The 26,308-nt window shown below is 42.1% G+C and overlaps 2 protein-coding genes across 2 annotated transcripts; one reads left to right on the top strand and one right to left on the bottom strand.

Annotated features, from left to right (window-relative positions):
- Positions 1-26,308, top strand: Pde6 (phosphodiesterase 6). Its single transcript, XM_089260168.1, has 12 exons — positions 1-1,218; positions 18,451-18,715; positions 19,873-20,118; positions 20,182-20,447; positions 22,132-22,224; positions 22,306-22,596; positions 22,656-22,899; positions 22,959-23,050; positions 23,119-23,442; positions 24,424-24,577; positions 24,667-24,826; positions 24,882-26,308. The coding sequence occupies exons 1-12, from the start codon at positions 595-597 to the stop codon at positions 25,498-25,500; spliced, it is 3,378 nt and encodes a 1,125-aa protein (XP_089116294.1). The 5' UTR covers positions 1-594; the 3' UTR covers positions 25,501-26,308.
- Positions 6,684-11,347, bottom strand: LOC149092096 (uncharacterized). Its single transcript, XM_089256600.1, has 2 exons — positions 10,822-11,347; positions 6,684-7,340 (listed from the first exon to the last, which is right to left on the bottom strand). The coding sequence occupies exons 1-2, from the start codon at positions 11,239-11,241 to the stop codon at positions 6,747-6,749; spliced, it is 1,014 nt and encodes a 337-aa protein (XP_089112726.1). The 5' UTR covers positions 11,242-11,347; the 3' UTR covers positions 6,684-6,746.

Raw genomic sequence — 26,308 nt, 5'->3', positions numbered from 1 at the left:
TTTTTGTTCAATCTCTTGCAGCTCAAGTGAAATCAAGTTGACAGCACGTGGTCGCAAATCAAACAGAGAAGTGAACTGTTAAATGGCTGCCGAGGCCTATTTGTGCGTCAATATTTAAAGCCGTCAATAGAAGGACAGAGGCGACGCTTCCCGGGACTGAGGCGAACGTGCATGAGCCGAGATCTAGAGGCTAATGTAACGAGCACAGCCACAAGGGCTGAAGATGACACAAAGCCATTTGCCGGGCACAGTTTGAGCTGGTCTCGTCATCAATTACCCCTTCCCGGCGCGGTCCCATTACGGTCGTGTAGCCAGCAGCGGAGGCAACAATAGGCAACAGGCGACGGCAACAGGTCGTCAAGGAGCTCAACCAGCCTCAAGCAGCCCTCTCAGCCACATAAGTGGGCAGCTACGTGACTTTGTCAGCCCACGCAGCTGGAGCCGCAGTCGAGCGTTTGAGTGAAGAGCATCGCCCACTCAGTGGGGCTAGGCTTGGCCCGATTCACCTGATGTGAGGGCATCAGGTGTAATGAATGTATGCAAGCGACTTCGCAACCATTGCCGCTGCTGCCGTTGACACGATAACTAACAATCATGACCGATGTGTCAGCTACCGCGGGCAGGGCCGGCGATCGAGCCAGCACCACAAGCAGCGAGGTGGCTGGAGAGGCAACATCTCAAGCGCTAACCAATGGCGCCGCAAAGCAACCACTGACAGCAGCAACAGCTGAAGCAGCAGCAACAGAAGCAGCGCCAGCGACAGCAACAACAACAACAACAACAACAACGGCGGCAACTACAGCCATAAGCAAACAGTCAAAGTCCGAACGTCACTCGCAAAGCAACAACAATCAGCATGTGGAAACAGCTCCCTCAAAGCAATCCAGCGAGAGTGAATTGTGTGCACCTGCGGCTGCCTCAATTCCATCAACAAATGCCAAAACCAACAGCAGCAGCAGCAGCAGCAACAGCAACAGCGGCAGCGCGAGCAACATTGGTAGCAGTGGCAAGGCGACGGCCACACAGCAAGATGTGGACGAGGTGGCTCGCCTGTTCGAGGAGAAGCCCGAGGCCTTTGAGAAATGGCTAACGGAACGTGCGCCGCCCGAGGCGCTGAGTCGCCTGCACGAGTTCATTGAGAGCCGCAAGCCGCACAAGCGGCCCTCGGTCACATCGGATTTGTTTCAGCAATGGATGGCCTCGCCCACCGTGCTGCAGGTGGGTGTCTCTTAAATACATAGCATACTTCTTGGAATCTCCGAGCTAATACATACATATGTACACACCCAACTGGCTGCAGCTTAAGCTGGTGTTGCCATAAATTCGTTAGCCACAACTGCAGCAACATTTGATATTTAATTCAGCTGCAACTCAAGTAAAACTCTTTGTGCAGCAACAACCATCTCGTAGGATATGAATTACTTACAGTTAACGGGTCTATGCAGTCGGTGCCATGTCCATGTGTTCATGTGTCTATTGATATTGCACTGCCATAATATTAAGCATACGCCCAGCTGCGCCAGCACGCTAACTGTTTTAGTCTCTCGAATCGAGATTGGGAAAGCATTGCATGTGACAAATTGTGCTTGCAGCGTGACCCTGATCCAATTGATTGCTGAAGGTTTGTAATATCGAAAGCTCATAGAGCCGCAAGCAGCTGCTCAAACACATATCAGGGGCGTGCTGGGTTATTGGAATTTATTTGAAAATTGTATTCGGTTAGTAAAACAAAGTCGTCGGTTGCCGTTGTCATCATCTAGATTCTTTCCAATTCAAGCACGCGCAAGCCTGCGGTTTCTATTGATGTTCTCGGCGTCTTTGGGCACCTTGTTGTCGTGCCCGATTCCTGCGCCTTAAATTCTGTCCACGCTGCCGCCTTCTCATCCGTTCGATTTTGTTAAACGTAAACGCCTAGCTATCGCCTGAGTCTGGGCCAATTGGCCAGCCGTTGCTTCTGCATCAGAGTTAGCTGTTCCGGGATTATCAGACGGACTCGTCGGATGATCATGGCATGGTGCGAAATCGAGTCCAACTGACTGCTGAATACTCGTCCATAGTCGAAGAACACCTACAGAAAAATATTTAGAGAATATACATATAGCAAAGGAGATCAACATGGATTTACTGCGAAAATTTGTAACTATTACTTCTAAAACCCAAAAGCACTCACACTGAACCATGATCCAGATAGACCCTAGTATAGCCAAAATATTTCGACCAACCTTATTTGCATTTTTTCTGTAATTTCCTCTGATTTGTTCACACATATAGGAATCGTCAACCTCTTTAGATTACTTTGGGGTTCCCTACAGACAGGAGAGAATCGCTTTGAGTGGATCGTAATAAGTCTGCATTATATGATACGAGACAAAAGCTTGCTCATAGCGCGTTTCATCGCAATATTTTATAGCATATCTTTAGTTAAACTTGTATATTAAGATTTAATGAAATCGTACGCAGCTTAAGAAGAACGAATAAATAAAAATACCACTGTAACTTTAAATATTAATGAAGAAGTTGAAAACATCAACACAAATTTTAAGCTGAAAACGATCGGACATAATTTTTGTCTTCAGGACGGACTAATTTGGACCGTAATCTAATGATCTAATGATCTTTTGGTTTTATGCTCCTGTAGGCCTTAGTTCGCTTATTATAGGTTTGTCAAGTTTCCATAATCCTTATAGGATGAAAAGATAGTGCCCGGAAGATCTAGCGAAAGCTGAAACCTGACCCCTAACCAATTGATTCACCGAAAATAAAAGTTTTTAGCACCTGATTATTTCTTTGCAATAAGGCAAAATGCAGTTATGTTGCATATTCAAAAGGAAATTTTATTGAAAACATTTTTATAGTCTGAGAGACGGGTCTAGTATTTGCCTGGTTTTTTTCCAAACTGGACTACATTCTTTGTTGGACGTCGTCGTTTTCGTAGCCTTAAGACCACTTTATTGAATCGGCGAAGCAGTTTTATGTATGCATTGCGTTGTCGTTGATAGCGTCTGCGTATTACACGAATCACGCGACGGAGACGAGCAATAGTGTTTACGGCGGATGAGCTTGATGGTGATCTCGTCGTGGTTGGTGCCGCCGCCGTGGTTGAAGCCACCGTCGTGTTTGAAGCTCCCGTCGTGTTTGGTGCCCCCGGCGTGGTTGGTGCCCCCGGCGTGGTTGGTGCCCGCGTCGTGGTTGGTGCCCGCGTCGTAGTCCTTACAGTCGTTCTAGTCGTTGTTGTCGTTGTGATAGCTGGAGTTCTGCCTGCGCAATCTGGCTCTGAAAAATTAACGGGATCAGCGCACTCAGTGTCAGTGCAACTGGCCGGGTTACTGCATGCTGCATCGCTGCGTTGAATCAGGCAAATGACCAAGAAGGCACAGCCGAAGATAACCGTTTGGATTCTCATATCGATGTGCGACTGTAAAGCTGTGGCTGCTGCAGCCCAATTTATACCGTTTTTGAGGTTCTGAATTCATGTTTGCATTTACTTAATCGAAACATTCGCCAGCTGTGTCAACATATGTAACTATGCTTGACTAGTTTGCCTGCGTTAGTTATATATAGTTGGTGTAATAAGTCAATGGCATAATTACATTCGAAGCAACAATTGAGTACACAAACGATGAAAAAAGTAGCATATTGAAATTGATTTAACCTCCAAATTTGTGTTTATTTTTAAATTATTTGTTTTGTTGTATACGTTATATACATTCAGTTAAATAAATCTTATGATTTGAATCCATTGAAAATGGTGAATTCGTTAAAATGATTGTGCGGAAACTCATCAATATGAGAAATAAGAATAAAGCAAATTTGTACTGCGTATGGTATACACGAGTATGCACACAAAATTTCAGCTCTCTAGCTCTTATATCTTCTGAGATCTCGGCGTTCATACGGACGGACGGACGAACGGACAGACGGGCAGGGCTATATCGACTCAGTTCGTCGTGCTGATCAAGAATATATATACTTAATGAGGTCTGTGATGATTCCTTCTGCCTGTTACATACTTTTTCACAAAAACAAGCTTCATAGCACCGGAAAAAAATTACGTTTATACGGACAGATGGACAGACGGACGGACAGAAAGACGGACGGACATTTTAAACATAGACTCCAAACCCACCCTTTGCATGAATTTCGCAACACCGAAAATATTATAATACTACAGATTGTATGCTTTTTTCATGTTATTATCACGGTTGGAAAGTCTTTTGATGATAGTCAATTTACAAAAAAAAATTTCTTATTTTATATTTAATATTTAATAATTATTGAAGCCCTTTGTGAGCTTGTCTTCTTTTTCTGTCCATTTGGGCGCGCTGGCTAACTTGCATTAGCTGTCACAAATATTTAAAATAATATATAACAAGAAAGAAAGCTCTAGTCGAGACAGCTCGACTACGAGATCCCCTGAACCCTACAAGCAACTGATATTTCAATAATAATTAGCAAACGCACACACACGCATACAAACAAACACACGCATACACACACACTCACATATACAGGCGATTGCGCTTTGGTTGCGCTGCAGTGTTGGCAATATAATGACAATTTATTTGTTGAATAATTTAATTTCTAGACGTACGATCGTAATGAAACTTTCAGAACGTAATCATAATGTTAAAATGTATGTGTATACCGAAGCACAAGTCTCTAGTATTTGATATACGACTTTTACAAAGATAAGGGTGAGGGGGTGGATTTAGGGGTGGGGGGTAAGTTTTAACAAAAACCGAAATTGTATAAAATACATTTTTATATACATTTTAAATTTGGAGACTCTAGCTTGAAAGATGTAGGAGATATAATTTTTTAAGTGATCTTCGATAAGGTTTTTTATCGATAAAAGAGTATCGGAATGAGTTGTCGTTTTTTAGTGATAAACTCGATATGCGCGTGATATATACGGACATTTAAAAAAAAAGTTGAAGTCACTAGCTCTTATATCTTCTGAAATCGACGCGTTCATACATACGGACGGACGGACGGACGGACAGACAGACAGACGGACAGGGCCAAATCGACTCAGCTTGTCGCCCTGATCAAGAATATATATACTTTGTGGGGTCTGCCACGCCTCCTTCTGCCTGTTACATACTTTTAACAAAACCATTATACCCTGATTTCCCATTTTCAATGGGTTCAGGGTATAAAAATGATACGCTGGCAGCAGTACGTCAATTTCTGTTGACCATGATAAAAGGAGATCGGAGAATTAGGTCTTTTGGTTAACTTAAGTCTTAGGTCCTAGAAGTTCGGTTTACTAGCCGGTTTCTGTGTCGCTCCAATTTGCCATAGTTCCGACTCGAGTGCTGGTAAATTTCGAGTGCTGGCCAGTTTCTGGTCTCGATGCAATTTGGTGTTTCGTATATACCATTCGCAGCCAGTAACTAATCTCATGATTTTATTCTGAGCGACCTGAATTCTACGAATTTGGATTTCACAGGTCAAACCCCAAACTTACAATTTACTGGTCAAGCCAATAGTGCTGCTTCACAGTCGCACGTAAGGGTATTGTAATCGCTGCAACATGTTTGGAGAAGGTGAGTATACGATGCCGTAGTACTCCAAGATATTTGGCATCATTCGCCTGCGGCACTGGATCTCTCCCCGAGAGCTCGGCTGGCATTTTTTTCCGCCAATGGCGATGTTTCAGTGCTGCAAATTTTGTTGTATAGTCTTGAATGCCGTCAGGCTCCACACAGCCTATAATCAGGCTGCGGCAAGTCGTGGCTGTACAGGCATTATAGCAGGGGACCAAGGACACTATTCTGTGCTACTCTAGCTGCCACGTCATGCTGAATGGATAGCGCCGTATGGAAACGTACGGCGAATCGCCTTCCCTCGAGGTACTACCAGAGCAATTCGAAATATGGCGCAGGGAAAGCCCGTTTGATTTTCAAAAGGGTATCCAATAAAATCAAATGGACTCTCCCTGCGCCGGTATTGTCATGCCAAACTCGTATCAGACGCCTCCCGGATGTCCAGATAGAGGAGCAGCCGCAGAGCAATAAGTTGTTCCATCACCCTCGATATGGAAAGGAGGAGACTTATCGGTCTGAAGTAGGAAGGTTCTCTTTTCGGCTTGCCCGCCTTTTGGATCATGACTATTATATCGAGCTGCCACTTGGTAGGGAAGTATTGCACCCTATGAATAGCATTGAGCACCATTACTATGAAGCAAACCGCATGACTAAGCAGTGCCTTTGTTTCATGTCTTGGCGTTTTTTTTTTTTTTGTGTTTAGACTAGCAATTACTTCGGCAATCTCGTTTGGATCAAATGGCTTGATAGATAAATCCATACGAAGTGACGGAGCCAGAGGGTGACGGGACCCCATCCATCTAGCGCGTATGCACCTCTTTTCGGCAATGCGCAACAAAAGTTCTCTGGTTATCGGAAACCTATTGGCAGCGGGTCTCCGGGGCTCGATACCAGACGCTAATCTAGCTGCTGCTTAGCGTCATCAGTATCCTTTCCTGTGCTCATCTCGATACTGAGGTTAGTATGCCTGGTGATTGGCCGCTAAAAAATATATTAAACAATCAATTTCCCATAGCCCCAGGCCCACGCTCCAGCATGTACATATGTTTGCACACATGAAATATCGGTACCTCCAAAAATTCAGGGCATCTTTTACTCAAGCTTTCTTAATCGTTTAATGAACAAAAAATACAGTTTATGTTGTATATGCAAAGGTAAATGTTTATTGAAAAAATGTCAATAGATTGACAGACGGGTCTAGTATTTGCCTGGTTTTTTTCCAAACAGGACTACATTATTTGTTGGACGTCGTCGTTTTCGTAGCCTTAAGACCACTTTATTGAATCGGCGAAGCAGTTTTATGTATGCATTGCGTTGTCGTTGATAGCGTCTGCGTATCACACGAATCACGCGACGGAGACGAGCAATAGTGTTTACGGCGGATGAGCTTGATGGTGATCTCGTCGTGGTTGGTGCCGCCGCCGTGGTTGAAGCCACCGTCGTGTTTGAAGCTCCCGTCGTGTTTGGTGCCCCCGGCGTGGTTGGTGCCCCCGGCGTGGTTGGTGCCCGCGTCGTGGTTGGTGCCCGCGTCGTAGTCCTTACAGTCGTTCTAGTCGTTGTTGTCGTTGTGATAGCTGGAGTTCTGCCTGCGCAATCTGGCTCTGAAAAATTAACGGGATCAGCGCACTCAGTGTCAGTGCAACTGGCCGGGTTACTGCATGCTGCATCGCTGCGTTGAATCAGGCAAATGACCAAGAAGGCACAGCCGAAGATAACCGTTTGGATTCTCATATCGATGTGCGACTGTAAAGCTGTGGCTGCTGCAGCCCAATTTATACAGTTTTTGAGGTTCTGAATTCATGTTTGCATTTACTTAATCGAAACATTCGCCAGCTGTGCCAACATTTGTAACTATGCTTGACTAGTCTGCCAGCCTGTGCGTGTTACATATTTGGTTTCCATAATAAGCCAATGGCATAATTACTTTTAACGCAATATTACAGTTCAGAAATTAAGGGCACTTTATAAAACAGTTTGTCTTGATTATTTTAGTCATTGATAGTTTTCGAAAATATCGTGAAACCCATGTTTGGAATAATCTTTGTTGCGAAAATAACTCGAAAATAAATTGAAAGTTAGCACACTTACTGGGACTTTGGGCAACTTTGGGATGATTGTTGATTACAGTCTAACTGTAATTGATAGAAATATGAATATGAATATGAATAGTTCTGTAAAATATTAGTTTTTCCGCTTTTCCGAGGGAGAAGATAATAAAAAAAATATATATGGCTCAGGATAAAGATAAAAGCGGTTATTAATATAAATCTATTTGAGAGTCAAATAGATATATATATATATATATTATTATTATTTATCTAAATATACATATTTTGTGTAATAATGCTTACATATGTATATTATAATATCATCATTAAAGCATAAGGGAGCCCTAGCGGTTTTATAGCGGACTTTGTATGGTGTCGACGATCTGTCTGCAAAGCTAATCGCTATGAAACACATTCCCGTTCTGTACCACTTATAGGATTTCTGAAGCATATCTCTAGGCGCAATTTTAAACAAGATGTTTTCTGTGATGTCGAACGATTAGCTAAAATATATATAACAGTAGTAAGTATTCCCCTCGGACGCCTGAAAGTCTGTTTTCATGAAAGTCTAAGTCTTATCTAAGAATTTAAATATGAATATTAAGAGAATACATTCAGTACGATTCTTGCACCTGAAGAATACGGGTAACACAGACGCACACATATACATACATATCATTATATATGTATATACATATGTATATTAATAGATCAAAACCATCCCGATGGTAATTTGCTCATAAGTATGTATGTCTGTATATATTCGTATGTACAGGTGTGTAAGTTCGTGTATGTTATGTGTTTCAAAGAAGCTTAAAATGATTTATGTATCCGCTCTTCGCAGGGCTCAGAGCTTTTACTGGTTTCCGCATAGCCTATGATCACGTCTCTTGCAGTTGGACATAGTCAAACATATTGGATAGATAACAAAACTGCCAAAGCCAGCTGCGAATGATTTGCTTGTGTTTTCTTCCATTTAGATTAATGAGTCTATTGTAGTATCATATTATCCGTGATTGATTATCCGTGTAGTCGGCAAGTAATACAACGGATTCGGACGAGTTTAAAGTCATGGCTAGTGGCTTCCAGGGCTGAGTGACTGGGTTCATCGAGCCATTTGTCAGCTGAGCAAACAGATGCAATCATTTTCAAATACGTATTTTTTTAATGTCACAACCGAATTCCAAAAATTCCTATTAACTGTTGCACTGGGCTTGAAATTTGTTAATTCCATTCGATTTGAGATGCGGCTCGGCCAATTAAAGAACAGTTATTTTGCAAGCAATAGAAATATTTATTAGAATGAGTTCGTTTGGGAATCGGTCAAGCTGTAATTAGCCTTGGAGTACTTTAACTCCGCGTCTACGAGTGACAACACTAACCGGGACCCGAATCTGCCTTCGATTTCCACCATTTCCATTGCCCCGTCTGCATCCGTTGGCACGCACTAACTTCAGTTGACCTTGCAATTGAGCGTACCTTTGACTCAATATCCTGTTCTTCCTTTTTTGTCTCCTTAGCTGAACGCGTAGCCGCCTTAGGCGACGATTCCCAGTGCCTGTAGAGGTAGCAACAGTCGTAGCGTCCTCTGAGGCGGCTGCCGTGGTTGCATCATCAGTGGCTGCTGCGTCTGCTGCTGTCGTTTCTTCCTCTGCAGCGCAACTAGGATCGTCTGCATTTGCTGTATCTGCGCACTCGTCTGCAGTGCATGCGCCCGGAGTTGCGCATTGCGCATCGCTGCCTCGAATCAGGCAAATGGCCAAGAAGACACAGCCTAAGATAACCGTTTGGATTCTCATCTCGATACTGGGAAGCTGGGTTTGAATGATAAACTGTGACAGCTGCAGCCCAATTTATACCGTTCTCGAACTTGCCAATTTCTATTTGCCTTTGGTTTTCTTATTGCGTATTTTATTGAATATATTAGACTCCAGCTGTGACAACTTCACTATTCTCAAACAAACAACTCGTAATTTAAATGTTATTATAATCAAGAGCCACAAGAAAATTCGGAGCTCTGTTTGAGCTCGGAAATTTTCGTATTTACTTTAAAATTATATAAATATTTGTTTAAAATATTATTACGTTTATCCATTTGTGATGTCAATTAATTGTACATACTTTGAATTGGGCATTTTTACGCAATTTCATATAGATACTCGAGGGAAGAACAACTAAAACACACTCTAGTCGGCAGCTTCCGACTAAAAGATACCACGGAAACTTCGCAGCGCTGCTATTCGAATCACCTATATATGCATAGCACGCAACGTAAACATTGAGCATTACTTTGATGGATTTATTGTTGAATAACTTTTGTTGTAGTTGGACTTGCCGAATCGACGGACAGATAAATAATTAGAGTATATATAGAGGAATATATTTTCAATTAACAAATTAACTTTCCTGGCGGTCGACGTAATATTTAGCCTTTTTTCATAAAAGACTTTAACAACACTGACGGGTATACATAAAAAAAAAAGTCTTGTATGCCTGAAACTATGCTACATGATGATCGAGCTTAGAGATAGGTAAACCCAAAATATATTTTGGTATTTAACACTTTGAACAGGGCTAAAACCTGAAGTACATTGAGCGACGCTGAGTACTGAGTCGAAAATGTTGAGTGAAAGAGTGCAAAAGAGTTCAATTGAGAAAAATAGAATCACCAGAGTGAATGAAATATTGATATGCCATATTTTTCGATCCACCTTATGCTTCATTTATTTCTGAACATCAAAATTGACATTGTGCAGATTCAATAAAAACATTTCGAAGGCAAAGCCACTCTGAGCGGGACTCCACACCAATAGAACTGAATTCGTGTTAAACAATTCAATCGGCAGATGGACTGCAAGAGTTCCGACTATATAGAGGAACATAACACTGAGGAACATAACACTGTCGAGATTCTCTTAGTCGCTGATAGACAGGCAGCGCACTAAAACCTGCTTGCTTGGGATATCTAGAAGACAAGGCATATGTACATATTATGACTTACAGACACATTAACTAGAGTAAAGATAATAAGCTACATCAATGAAATATTAAAAAAAAAAAAAATTATTGCACTAATTATATTATTAATAAGGATCTATGGAAAGGCTTTGAAGAACTTGATACAAATAAAAAATCCCTAATAAGTAAATACACAAATTAGTTGGATATGCACGGCAAATATTTATTGAAATTAATTGAATTGGATATTGGTATGGTTGTGTTTAGCCGAATAGGGGCCTCTTTTGAAGGACAACTGGCCTGTTGACAGCATTTCTGTTGACAAGCACCCTGACACACCGTCTGTTCTTGAGCTTAAGGTTGTTTTGGCGCAGGATAGTATTGTTTCTACGTAGAGTCTGAATGCGTTGTCTTAGACGGCGTAGCTGGACGGCACATGTGGCGCCTGTAGATGGGGCTGCAGTGGTCGCGCCCGTGTCCGGGGCAGCTGGCGCAGGTGCGGGTGCCGGTTCTGATGGGGGTGTCTCTGGGTCCGGAGGAGGCGGAACTAAGTTTTCGCAACCTGCTGGCTTCGGATCTACTGCGCACTCTGCTTCAGTACAGGAGTCGGGACATGCCGCATCGCTGGCTCGAATCAGGCAAATGGCCAAGAAGACACAGCCCAAGATAACAGTTTGGATTCTCATTGCGATATCGGAGAGTTCGTTTTGAATGCCAAATTGTGGCCAGTGGAGTCCAATTTATACAGATTTGGAGCTTGCGAATTCGTACTTTAGTGTTTGTTTTGCGTGAATTGAAGCATTTACCATCTGTGACAACAAACGCAAAATATTCTCAAATATTCCACAAAGTGTTTTTTTTTTTTTATGAGTTCATGTATTTAACTGTGAAAACAATCAAACAGTCAAATATAAAAAGCTTTATCAATGTGTTCCTTAATCGCATATACTAAGTAGAGTTCGCATTAGCATAGGCTTATCATGCATATTCCGCAATAATTATTGACTAATAGGTTTCACATTGTAATTCTTATATTACATAAGTTGATACAGATCAGTCTGATTAATTTTAGGTCTGATAGATGGCTAAGAGCATCATTTCTCCGGCTTACCTAACGCATACGGTATAAATTTTTTGAATAAATATATGAACAGCTGTCTAACTGAACAATATTTACTAGTTTCGTACGCCCGTAGCAAAGGAACATCCAACTCTGTTAGGCTTACTATATTCGTATGTCTGCACATTACTCAACAAATAATTCGCTTTTCAGCAATGTTTATTTTGGGTTTTTTCCTTCGCAACCAGAACTTAGCTGTTTAAAGAACATTGACGTACATTGTGCTTTATTTTATCACACATTTGTTTTTGGATAATTCATATTTTTGAACTGCCATTAATAGGCATTTTATATAAATCTATATTTATATTATAGCTGCCAAAGTGCACTTCATATTCACGCTTATATATGTGTCCCGCAATTTGATCGTATGTTGATTTTTTGCGAAATTGAGTTTTTAATGCAGAACGGTTAGATAACGTCTGTCTAATATGCTTGCATGCAATAACAAAATTACTAAAATGCTTAACATGTAGAAATATATTTTTCGACATACGATCATTTCGCTGGAATGATACGATATATGTACATTCAGTCTGTATTTGACCTTATATTGTTTGCAGCACAAGTTAAGGTGCAACGGTAAATAGACAAAAATTATAACCAATCACAAGGGAATGATCTAAAGTTATGCAAAACCATTCGGAGTTCAAGTGTTTATATATTTCATAAAAAAATGTTAAGCAAAGTTCCACGTCTACTTGAAATAAAATATCATTTGTATATGTATTTATATTTCTATTTTTTGTACTCCAATATAGGAATCAAGGAGCTTAAGTTAGCCTAAGCAAGTAAGCGTGTTTCACTCGAGATCTCCCGAACAATACGAACAGCTGGTATACCAATAATTCTTTGTTTATTCACGCATAAATACAAATTTGTATAATTAATAGACGAAAATAAAACATTACCAAAATGTTTCGATCCGCTTTTTATAACGAATAAATGCAATTAGCGTAGTCCTAATAATCAACAAGAACTCAATTAAAATAATAATGTATAAATAATCGTTTATGTTTTAAAGTACAAATATTGAACCAAGAAATATTTTAATTCTCTAGACCTATGTCTCACTATCTGCAGCCCCCAACTAGCTGCATAGCAACACTTGTTTAATTATTTTTATTTTTATTTACAAATTTAGGTAAACCCAAACAAGTAAGAGCGTTGCAGTCGGGCGTTACCGACTGCGGAATACTCATTCATATCCCATCAGCAATTTAGTAGCTGAGCTTAGCTGTAATACTGTAGAAAACTCAGTTTTTCCCGATTTGCGACTGGGCGTAAAAAATATTTTTGGATCATCGATAGAGAGGGTTACTAGTAACATAGCTTCTAGCTATTATAATTTAGTAGAAAAATACCTTTGCGGTTTGCCACGCCCCCTGTGGGCAGACATATATTAGTCGAAGCTTTATGGTTTTTGATGGTCGGCCCCCCTGTGGCCCCACTAAAAGCCGAAGACATTTAATCTTGTCTTTATTGAATCATAACATTAGCTAACGTTCAAGGCTCTAGCTGTAAAACTTGCCCCCAATAGGCTTTAATATATCTCCCATAGCCCGTGATCTTGGGTGATCACTCCAATAAATTTCACTTTTCTAAAAAAATTGCGTTCATACGTATAGACGGACATTGCACACAACCAATATACTAATTCACTTTCACTTTCACTTTATTTCACTTTAATTCACTTTCGTGAATGAGTGTAAAATGATAATTGTATAGCCCAAAAAAAGTAACACCGCTGCCTGAGGCTGTTCCCTGTTTTCGTTGTGAATAATAATAATCAAATTTTATTTATTTATTTATTTATTTTATTTTATTTATTTTTTTTTTTTTTTTTGTATATGCTCTTTGTTAAACAAGTTTATGAAATTCATTCAATTTACTTAAAATGATAAACAGCAAATTAATGGTTCAGCTCAACCCCGATTGGCGAATGGTCGTCTGGCCCTGTTTGCGCCTCTGTTTTGGTTCCTTCTCCTACGCATCATTTGAGCCCTTCTCCTTTGGGCGCGCAGGCGCCTTTGGCGCCTCCTTCTGCGTTGGGCCCTTCTTTGATTCCTCCTCATGCGGCGCAAGCGAGCCCGCAGTCGAGCCACTTCAGCCTGCGCTGCACTAGTAGTCGTCTGAGAGCCGGAATTGGAGACAGTTGTAGATTCTGCACCTCCCGGAGCGGCTGACGATCCTCCCGGAGCGGGTGTCGATTGTTCCGGAGCGGGTGTCGCTTGTGTTAAACTGTCGCAACCTTCTGGCTTCGGATCTGCTGTGCACTCTGCTTCAGTACAGGAGTCGGGACATGCCGCATCGCTGCGTTGAATCAGGCAAATGGCCAAGAAGGCACAGCCCAAGATAACCGTTTGGATTCTCATCTCGATGCCAAGTAGCTGGTTCGAATATCTATCTGTGGCCGCGACAGCCCAATTTATAGCAATTTTCACTTGTAGACTTGCCCTTAAATTTAGTTAGCATTGAATTAAACACAATCAACCTCATTTTATTTAGACAGTTTTACTGATTTGAAGCTATCTGCGTCATGTTTTTTTATTTAAACAGTTGTTTATTGAAAGCAGTACAGAACATTTTAAATAGATTTGCCCTAAATATAAATATAATATGTCATACTTAGCTGCTAGCTCTGAAACTAGGTGCTGGAATTCTTACGAACTCAAAGCATATTTCTAGGCGTATGTGTTTTTTATCATTAAACGAATTGGGAAGCGAACACATAGGCAATTTCGGACAACTAAAAGCTTGAAATTAAATAAATCATTTCAATGCTATATTTCAAAACAAAACTATACCTTATTGCTCATTAAATGAATATTAATAAAAATTTTTTTATTTATTTTTTTTTATTTAAATTCTAAATATAAAATTTGCCAGCTCAATAAATGCTAATTTAATTTATAAAATAGAGAGCACAATGTTCAGTTTAATGATCTATTGCATATTACATATTTATTAAATTTGCTAGCTTAAAAAATATTTATTCAATATACATATAAATAACAACTCTTCATTCGAATTTATTGAATAACAATAGCTTATCTTAAATAAATGTTTTCATTTTTTTTTAATTTTCTCTTAAAACCGTTAGACTCTAAATTAGACTCTAGATTAAAGCAGCCCGTGCTCTTTCGCACATAATATAAGTAGCTAACCCAATCAGCTCTACGTTTACCTAGAACGTATTTTAATATATATATAAATACTTTGCTTCTTTTATCTTATCCCTGTCTTTAAAAAGGCGTATCACATTTCTTGTATGCATAGTTTATTTAAGATTTGATTTAGCGTCTGCTTATATATCCAAAGTTAATTAGAATCGGACGTTTGCCAAGTCGGAACCATTTGCCACGCAACCCAGGAGATCCAGCTGGGGCTGCTGTCGTCGTGGGGAGCACGGTTGGTGCAGCAATAAGACAACTAGGATCCAAGGCATTTAGCGGAATACTACAATCGGTACAGCCAAGAGGAAGTCCATTCGGATCGCAAGGCACGCCGGCGCTGCGATCTATTAGACCTAGGACCAAAACCGCACAGCCAAAAATCAAAGTGTGGACTCTCATGTTGCTGTCAATGTCAATATGCAAAGAGAGGGCCGAAACTCTTCAGCTTTTATAGTAAATTTTTTAGTGAATATTATTTGCTAATTGTGAATTGTGCTCTCGGTTTTCGCAGCTGTGCCAATCATAATGAACTCTTTTGTTCTGTCCGTCTAATTAGGTATTTGCACAATTGCATAAAGTTTCTAGCGACAAGAATACCAAACTTCAGCTGAATTAAGGCAAACAAGAGCATGGTTTGAGTCGTCGAGGGCTGTTTATAAAGTATTTCTAGGATGGCTGCTTATCGAAAGATAAAGTCTAATTTTTGGACCATTAAAACTATCTTGCCACTCAAATGAATCTTAAAGATCAGAAATAAATACTCCAATAGAAGGTTACTTGAGGCAATATTATATCTTAATCTTAAAATCTGAATATCTAACATATATGGCATGTATGCATATGAAGCTGTAAAGTTGACAAGTGCAGCATGCGAATTAATGGATGTGGTATGATGTGATGTGGTTGGACTTAACTTGTTTAGCCTTAGAGAGACACAGAGATATCAAGAGCACACTCATGTGCTGCTTCAGTCATAACACACACACACACACACAGAGGCAAGCACTTACCTTGCACTTACGAAAACTAACTAAATGCGAGCAACGCTCAAGGTTTATGCCAGCATACAAATGTGCTGCTGTTTGTGTGTGTGTGTGTGTGTGTGTGTGTGTGCAATGCATCTGTGTGTTCTGTGTGTGTGTGCTTAAAAAGCTCTGTTGGCACTGGAACAAGTGGAAGCCAAAGAAAAATGCAGCAATCGTCTGGCTTAACTGGCGTGTGCTTTACGACGCAACATTTTCAAAAATTATTGCCAACTTATGCGTTGGTCGCGTGGGCGGTGGAGGCGTGGGGTATGTGGGGCTGGTTAGGTTGCTCAACAATAGCAACAGCGAAAAAATCTCTATGCCAGCTGCTCTCAGGTGTTGCGTCGCATTGTCCAATTTGTTAAAGTGCATGCTGAATAATGCAGTCAACGGCCGGACGCTCGACAGCTGTCGTACTGCCGCCCCTATTGACTGCCTCAACTAGCATCAGGGCGTCAGCAACGGATTCTGTGCTTTTCATTTGCAAACGTGCCGAAATACGAACAAAATCCGAACAAAATTAAAAGTCACATTTGTTGCCACTCACTTCGTTGTGAATTTAGCTCGGGCTGCACTTGGTTTCACTTGCATCTCGTTCTTGTTGTTCAGCCAAGCGAAAGAAATTGTTGTCTTAATTTCTCCGTTGGTGGCTGTCAGCAAAAGTTGAGAGCCACTCGTTTCGGTTTGAGCGTTGAAGGGGCTCCTTGGAGCAGAGAAAATATAAAGACAATGACTGACCTAGCTTGCTTCCTCGTTGCTCTGCTTCAGTTAATCAAAGCACTTCAACTTTTGCTTACCTTGAGGTCTTGTTTCAGGTTTCTGGTTTTCCCCTGCGCAGTTGGACACTTTAATTGCTATAATTCGAAAAATCAACCAACTTTTGTGTTTGATATTAAATCAAGGGTTTGGTATTGCGATTAATAATTTATGGGCTATTAAAACAATACGAATTCATGTAGGAATACCATAGAAAATAATCGACAAATTGTGTGAGTTGATATACATCGGCATGAATACACAATATGCATATATAGAGAGGCATATGTATGAATAAATACAAGCTAATATATTCAATTTTTCATCAATTTTAATTGGGCAAATGATTTAATTGGCATAGGCTTAACATGTAAACTTTATTATTTTTCTCTACCCGTCCCTCTTCTACTTTTTCTATGGCTTTTTCACTCTAACTCTGTATATATATATGTATATGCATATATGTATCATTCTGTATTGCTTCTGCCCCTATCTCTTTCTCTCTTCCTCTTTTTATAAATTTTGATGTTTCTTCTACAGTCATATCTTTCTCATTGTCTCTATTTCTCTCTCACTCACTCTCTTTCTCTCTCTCTCCCTCTTTCTTTGTCGCTCTGTGATTCTTGTGTATATCTCGCTATGTCTTTGTCTCTCTCGCTCTCCCTATATGTATAGATTTCTATATAGCTCTCTCTATCTCTCTCTCTCTCGCGCCCAGTCTCTTTCTATCTATGTTTCAGTATCTCGTCTGTCTCTCTCTCTCTCTCTCACACACACACACACAATCACTCTCTCTCTCACACACACACACACAATCTCTCTCTCTCTTTCTCCTTCTCTGTCTACCAGATTCGTAGAATTCCTTTTCAGCTCTATTTCTAATAATTAGCACTTCAATTCAAACATATAGTCTCAATTATACGCAATTAAAGAACACATCAAAATATTGCTGTCAATCGTAAGGAGTAAGGAGTTTCCAAGTCATTAAACATTTATTTTTAAACATATTATTGTCGATATATTTCTTTTATGCAGCACGAACACTCAGCAACCAATAATAACAACAACAAATGAGCAACTAAAAAAAAATAAAGAACAAAAACAAATTGCCTTAATTTGGCAAAATTGTGCCACAACATACAGTTAGAAAAGTTATTTTTGGTCGGGGGAGGGGGCCATTGGGTGGGGGAGGTTTGGAGACAAAGGCTAAACTGTATTTGTCGTGGATAGGCGCACAGCACGCAAGGTTCCCAGGTCGATGTGGCCCTCGTAATTGGCCCCTCGCACGCAGCCCGAGGGCATTTTATATTCAATTATCAGTTTGGAGGAGCCCGACCTCTTATGGCCAACTGCTAATGGTTACCTTTGACCGGGCGGGCTCAGTTTTATTTGGAATTGAACGCGGGCCAGGTGACAGGTCGCATGGTGCTATAAGCGCGCAAGGAATTCAAGGAATTCGGCTCCAGCATGGCGAACAATGTATGCCTACTCGCATGCATGCCACACACATGCACAATTCATATGCACATACATAATACATGTGCCACTCTCATACAACCTAAAGAGCTCTCGAATAATGCCCGCTTATCATTCTATTAATATCAAAGCTTCGGCTTGCGGCGCAATTACAAGAGTTAATTAAATGCCGCCCACGGCCACAGAATTCAATTATTTTAGCTCCTCCTTGTGGATTGGGTTGTACACAATTTAAGCCTTTCATTAACATTTACAGAACATATGGCCCTCTCTCTCTCTCTCTCTCTCTCTTTATCTATCTCTATCCTCATCTCTCTCTCTCTCACTCTGTCTGCATTGCAGAAGTCGCCGCGCAAGCTATCCAATTCATCGGTGCATGCACTGCCCGAGAGTCGACGCCATTTGATGGAATTGGATGAGGGCGAACTCTTCATGGAGCTGATACGTGACGTGGCCAACGAGCTGGACATTGATGTGCTCTGCCATAAGATATTGGTGAACGTGGGCCTGCTAACCCATGCGGATCGTGGATCTCTCTTTCTGGCCAAGGGCACGCCAAACAACAGGTACCTGGTGGCCAAGCTCTTTGACGTCACACAAACGACAGGTGAGCCCCCAAATGCCAATTTGCGAAATTCCAATATCGAGATGCATTGTCCCAAATGTTGCCAAGCGACGACAAAGCGACGGAGCAAACTGCAAATGCTAACTGGGCCACAGCTCTAGCCGGGGCTATAGACCAGTCTGATTAGGCCAACACAACAAAGAGATTCATTCGAAACAGCAATCGGACTCTGAATTGAATGCACAGTTTTTCAACTCGTCTCTACATAATTGAGCTGCTTTTTGATAGTCCATTCGAGGGCAGGCATAATGCAAATCCCAGCAAGGACTGCCGCAACACAATAGTTGTGCAGCAGCTGGCAGGGGACTGAAGATGGCTTTAATTTCGACCAAACTTGTTTTGGGCCAATTTCTATCCAATGGCAGTCTAGTTGGTCAATAGCTATTGGCTGGACCTGGGACCTGGTATTGAGAGTGTGCATTGAGCAAGTGCCACCGGATTCGACTCGACTCGACTCGTTAGCCCACACAAATTGACGCTCATTAGCGGCTGAGGGCGGCGAGGCTGGGCACGGAGGCTGGGCAAACGCATTAGCAAATTAAGCCTAAGCGGAAACGGGCATTAAAAGTTTCTTTTTGTTTTTGTTTTTTGGTTTTTTGCTGGGCAGGGCAGACCGTAAAACTCAAAAGGTTCCATCGAATGAAAAATAGATGCTGGCTAAAACGTGTTCAGGCAAACAGAGAGCGAGGGAGGGTGGGAGAGAGAGAGATAGAGAGAGAGAGAGGGAAACCTTAAAGTCACCTCTTCCGCTACATAATTCACATGTGAAAAGATTAGAGCTAGAGCAGCATTAAGGTTTACTTTTTGGCAAACACACACACACTCGCAACACACACACACATGAATCGGCAAATGCAAATTCAACTGGGAGTCACGAGCAGCGACTCGCAATTTGACTTTTAGCGCCTTTGGCCTGGATTTTTGTTGAAGCTAATGTATCTTTTGCATGGCAGACTGAATATTTTGCCTATAAATTTAATATTTATGTAGATGTGTGTGTGTGTGTGTGTGTGTGTGCGCTGGCATTGCTTTTTAATGATTTATGCGGCCCTGCTGCTACTGCTGCTGCTGCTGCTACTGCTGCTGCTGCTGCCGCTCCTGCTGCTCCTGCTGCTCCTTTAATCTAATCTCTTTTACAGCACTCAAGGATGCAGTGACGCGGGCGCGAGCCGAGGAGATCATCATACCGTTTGGCATCGGCATCGCTGGCATGGTGGCCCAGACAAAGCAGATGATTAACATCAAGGAGGCCTACAAGGATGCTCGCTTCAATTGCGAAATCGACTTGAAGACCGGCTACACAACCAACGCCATACTCTGCATGCCCATTTGCAACTACGAGGGCGACATCATAGGCGTGGCACAAATCATCAATAAAACCAATGGTAAGCCATGGCAAAATTAGCTCACTTGTTCGTTCGCCGTTGCTCAATGCTAACTCCTCGCAGGCTGCATGGAGTTCGATGAGCACGACGTGGAAATATTTCGCAGATATTTGACATTCTGCGGCATTGGCATACAGAATGCCCAGCTGTTCGAGATGTCCGTCCAGGAATACCGGCGCAATCAAATCCTCTTGAATCTGGCACGCAGCATCTTCGAGGAGCAGAACAATCTCGAGTGCCTTGTCACCAAAATCATGACCGAGGCCAGGGAGCTGCTCAAATGCGAACGCTGCTCCGTCTTTCTGGTGGATCTCGATTGCTGTGAGGAGGTGAGTGAGTGAGTGAGCCACGCTCAATGGGGGTAATGAAGCCGTCCACTGTTATCCTGTTGCTGGCTAGGGCATTTGCCATATGAATGAAATGAAAATGTTTTCGCTGCCCGCCCGACTCGTTCGGGGCGTGGCAGTTGCGGCAATTCCGGCGATGTCGCTGTCAGTTTCATTAAAATTAAAATGCTTTAAACGCCAACGCGGACATTTTTCCAGTCTCTCTGCCTCTGTCCGTTTGACAGCTCGGAGTTGTGTGTGTATGTATGTTGGTGTGTGTGTGTTGGTGTGTGTGTGTGCTGGTGTGTGCGTATGTGAGCGCACCCCAAGGAAATTAAAATGTACAATTTATATTACAATTTTGCTTCTGTTTTATTCGGATATTTCTTTCATTCGAGCAGCGCAACAACAACAATCGCTAAGGTAAATTAAGTCAAGCCAGGGCAATTCCCATTGAGCTACTAAGCAACGACTCGCAATGCCCTTTCTACACTCATTATGCAATGCCCAAAAAGGCAGCGGAGAATCTCCCAGCAAATTTTTGTTTTTTTGTTTTTTTTTTTTTGCGGCTTTCAATTCAAGGCAACATCTCAGTCCGTCCGACTGTCTGTCAGCCAGTGTGTGTTTCGAGTGTTTGACATCCAAATAAACCAACTGCCGCCTGCTGCCTGTGGACGGAGCTCTGGAGGCAGCTCAAAACAATTGTTCAAATGAACAGTAAATGTGCTTTTACAGTTTGTTTCGCTTTTGCATACATTTGTGTGTGTGTGTTTTTCTTTTAGTAATCTATTCGACGTACTTAAAAGTTTCCATCGTTTCATATTTGCTCTGTAACTTGAATTGATTTAACTAAAGTAATATTTATCCTTGAATGTGTTGAATAGAGAATTCGAAAAATGTTTTGCTGCCAGCTCTACTACAGAGACTCACAGGGAATTTGATTTATGTATGTGAATGAAATGTAATTCTGAACATCTTTGAAAAGTGGGGAAATATACAAATATTTGCCCAGCTGCCACGTAGATTACCGGAAATTCAGCATACTTCAATCAATTTAAAACACTTAAAAACACATAGCTCCGATATATTTGCATATAAATATATATGTATAGGCTTATGTGTATACATACTTATTCATATATGTATGCCATTGTGATGCATTACTGGCCCATTGAGGCCCGAAGTGAGGCTTTGACGTTTGCCGTGGCAATTGTTATTTATGAGCGCCATTCCAACGGAGCTCGACTGAGCCATGTAACCAATTAAATTGAACTGGGTCAAGCGTATTAATTATGATAATATAGTTTTTAATTAATTGCATTTCAGAGTATGTGAAATGCGCATTCATTGGCGGTAAATGTTTTTTCTACTGCTAAATTAAATTCTGATTGCTTTTGATTATGTATTCATTGCGTTTAAATGGGATTACCCAGCCAATGGCCAATTAACTAGAGTCCGGTAAAACCAATATATACATATATATATATATGTATATATATGAATTGGGAGGGTCCTTAAGTGTTGAAAATATGCCAAGTCATGTGCAGCGCGCCTGCCTCTCTCGCACTCTCAGCCTCGTCCCGCGTCTGCGTCTGCTGGGGCAATTTATCAGCACAGCAGCTGCAGGGGGGGAGCCATTAGTGGCAGCCATTTAATGTCCAAGTGCCTTGCATGCCTCTTTTCGCAGAGCCATTTGGAGAAGATAATCGAGAAGCCTCATCAGCTCCAGCAGCAGCGCACCTCGCGTGCCATTATGAGTGGCGACAGCTTTGAGGAGAAGGTGAGCTGGATTATTTTTCTCATTTTCCCCGATTTCATATGCATGCATCCGTGCATGTGCGCCATTCAATTATGCTTGCAGCAGAATATGCGCAATCGCTTCACCGTGCTGTTCGAGCTGGGCGGGGAAAATCATGCGGCGAATGTCTCCCGGCCCTCCATCAACGATCTGAGCCACTCGACGCTGGCGCAGATAGCCCAATTCGTGGCCACCACCGGGCAGACGGTGAACATCTGCGACGTTCAGGATTGGGTGAGGGAGCACAATCAGATACGCGCCGAGAGCGAGATCGACAGCACCCATGCCATACTCTGCATGCCCATTGTGAATGCCCAGAAGACGGTCATCGGCGTCGCCCAATTGATAAACAAGGTGAGTGCCCAGTCTGAGGTGCCCCTTGGCAGCTGTCTGACGTCGCTCCTCTGCTGCAGGCAAGCGGTTTGCCCTTTACCGAATCGGATGCGTCCATATTCGAGGCGTTCGCCATATTCTGCGGCCTGGGCATACACAACACGCAGATGTACGAGAACGCCTGCAAGCTGATGGCCAAGCAGAAGGTGGCATTGGAGTGCCTCAGCTATCATGCCACGGCCAGCCAGGATCAGACCGAGAAACTGGCCCAGGACGTCATTGCCGAGGCCGAAGCGTACAATTTGTACAGCTTCACCTTTACGGGTAAGTGTGTGGCATACTCCCGGCCTTCTCGATGCTTCATGATCATGAATCCCGCCTAGACTTTGACCTGGTCGATGACGACACCTGCCGTGCGGTGCTGCGCATGTTTATGCAATGCAATCTGGTCTCGCAGTTCCACATACCCTACGATGTAAGTGTGTTGGCGTAAGAGTGCCCTAGCATAGGAGCCCACATGCATTCCATTTGATTCGCTTTCAGGTGCTCTGCCGCTGGGTGCTCAGCGTTCGCAAGAACTATCGCCCAGTCAAGTACCACAATTGGCGGCACGCCCTGAACGTGGCTCAGACAATGTTCGCGATGCTGAAGACGGGCAAAATGGAGCGCTTCATGACCGACCTGGAGATACTGGGCCTGCTGGTGGCCTGCTTGTGCCACGATCTGGACCATCGCGGCACCAACAATGCGTTCCAAACCAAAACTGAATCCCCACTGGCTATACTCTATACCACCAGCACCATGGAGCATCATCATTTCGATCAATGTGTCATGATACTCAATTCCGAGGGCAACAACATATTCCAGGTGATAATCAGAGAGCTTAAGATTTGATATATGTATGTGTATATATAAATGCCAATCGAACCCTTAAAAGTATGCTGTGGTATATTGAGTGATTAAATTTGCAATATCCGTTAGGCAGTTATACGAACTTCAGTTATGCGCAACACTTTAAAGTTGCTGTTCCTAAAAGTATGTAGTCTATCATGATAATATAAATTAAACAATACAATCTTAATAATAATCACAATATTAAATCCAAAAGGGGAATAAGGGAAATAAGCAGATATATAGTTAAGCTATGAAGTTTTATGGGGTTACTTGAAGCTTAGAGCCGGTATAAATAAACCTAAGATAAACTTCTCAGGAAGGTGTTCACTTGTTATAGACATAGATTCCAAAAACATCGACTTACGCCTCAAGCTGTTATTATTTAAATACTCAATCCAAGTGTAGAGAAAATAAATACCTTAAGATCTGCTGATGCTCACGCTAGGACTCTAGAACTAAAACAAGATCTACTGAATTTGGCTTTTACTGAAAGTATATAAAATATTCCCTTGAACTTATCTGTGGCATTTACATCCGGTAGCTCTGTACACCAAAATGATAAGTTTTTAATCAAAAATATCTATGTAAACCTGTTTTAGATAGCGATTTTATTTTTTCCATACAACTATATGGGCTTGGGTATGCGTTCAGATTTGTATATTCCCATTTTTCAATGAAACCTAAATTTGTTTTAGGCTATTATATTGTAGATATCTTTTATTTTATATATATGTAAGTGCCTTTCGTTTTATTTCTGTAAAAATATGGAGCCTTTATTTATTTATGGTAAGGTATTCCAATAATAATCTCATCTTTACCTAGTTTTTTGTTAAGTAATATATAATATAATGTTTGATTTATATAGTTGGAAATCTCTTAATTCATATAAAAAAAATTAAAATCAAGTTGATTAAATATTTGACATATCGATTTGTTTCACCCAACTTGCCCCAGGCTCTGTCGCCCGAAGACTATCGCTCCGTCATGAAGACTGTCGAAAGCGCAATACTCTCCACCGATTTGGCAATGTATTTTAAGAAGCGCAATGCGTTTCTCGAGCTGGTCGAAAATGGCGAATTCGATTGGCAGGGCGAGGAGAAGAAAGATTGTAAGTATTGTAGAAGAGCACACTGTGCGTATACGTAATATTTTGTATACATCTCCCTCTCTCTCTCTCTCTCTCTCCCTCTCTTCAAGTGCTGTGCGGCATGATGATGACGGCCTGCGACGTGAGCGCCATAGCCAAGCCGTGGGAGGTGCAGCATCGCGTTGCCAAGCTAGTGGCCGATGAGTTCTTCGATCAAGGCGATCTGGAGAAGCTGCAGCTGAACACTCAGCCTGTGGCCATGATGGACAGGTGAGTAAATGGAAATCGATTATATTGTGAGCAAGACTTGATGTGGGAATTGTAGGGAGCGCAAGGATGAGCTGCCCAAAATGCAGGTGGGCTTCATAGATGTCATTTGTCTGCCGCTCTATCGAGTGCTATGCGACACGTTCCCCTGGATAACGCCGCTGTACGAGGGCACGCTGGAGAACCGACGCAACTGGCAGGATTTGGCGGAGAAAGTGGAGATGGGGCTCACCTGGATCGATCACGACACGATCGACAAGCCGGTTGAGGAGTTTGCCGGCTGTGCCGATGAGGAGATCAAGGACATTGAGTTCACAGTGACGACGCTCAACTGCAATCAGCATGGCGGCAGCGCCGGCGGTGGGGAGGACACCCACACACCGGAGCATCAGCGCAGCAGCTCACGGCTGAGCATTAAGAAGACAGGCGCCTTGGGCAAGGTGGTGCGCTCGAAGCTATCGAAGACGCTCTACAACAGCATGGACGGCTCGAAGCCAAAGACATCGCTCAAGCTGCTCGAGTCGCATGTCAGCGAGGACATGGACGACAAGAGTCCGACCAGTCCATCCCAGCCACATTCCGGTAGCGTTGGCCGCATGTCCGCCTCCTCGTCCACATCGTCAGCGGGCACCGTCGACAAGACAAAGAAACGCTCCAAGCTGTGCGCGTTATTATGACGAAAGCCGTCTAATTAGAGTTTGGTGACCCCCTCCAGTGCGCCTGGCAGTGAGACTGACAAAAGCGGAGGGGGGCTGACCGAAATCTAATTGGCTGAACAGTTTGGCTGGACGGTGTGCATAGCAACAAAATGCCAGCCATCAATCCTACAATTATAATCTCGAACGACATTGTCTTAACTAACTAACTAACCAACCAACTAACTAACGATAGTAACTAACTAATTAATGTGTAGTGCAAGTTGAATGAGAACAACTTTAGTTTACTCTACGTGTATATGCCTATAAGTAGAGACCAATATACCCACGCCCTCACACACCCACACCCACAAACCCACACCCACAAACCCACACATACCCATACAGCAAAGATAATTGCAATATTATACCTAAGTGAATGTCAAATCATGTGATCTATTTAAGGTCCTAAAGGCCAAAGCGCATGCGCATTAAGCCTTTTGGTATACTCTCTTTATCTCTCTCTCTCTCTCTCTCTCCTCTTCCGCTCTTCTACTATCTATCTGTCTCTGTTTTTCCAGCTTTGAATCTGAACGAATCGTAACTCTAAGCTCTTAGATGTTTGTACACCACACAAAGTCAAATATATGTATGTACTATATAGATAATCGATATAAATGTGTTAAGTAGTTCTTCGTAATCGAAACGTGCTAGTCAAACGTATAAAATACCAGATAAATAAATATATATATAGAGCATACACATATGTTTAAGCAAGAAATTCGACGAGGCTATGCATGACTAAACTATCTAGTTTTATCGAGGCTGACGTGGCCGAAAAAAAATAAAA

Source organism: Drosophila navojoa, chromosome 2 (assembly GCF_054131105.1).
Source record: "Drosophila navojoa isolate 15081-1374.11 chromosome 2, UAZ_NAV_1.0, whole genome shotgun sequence".
Classification (NCBI taxonomy): domain Eukaryota; kingdom Metazoa; phylum Arthropoda; class Insecta; order Diptera; family Drosophilidae; genus Drosophila; species Drosophila navojoa.
The sequence above is the reverse complement of the archived record's forward strand: the minus strand, read 5'-3'. Positions and strand labels throughout refer to the sequence as shown.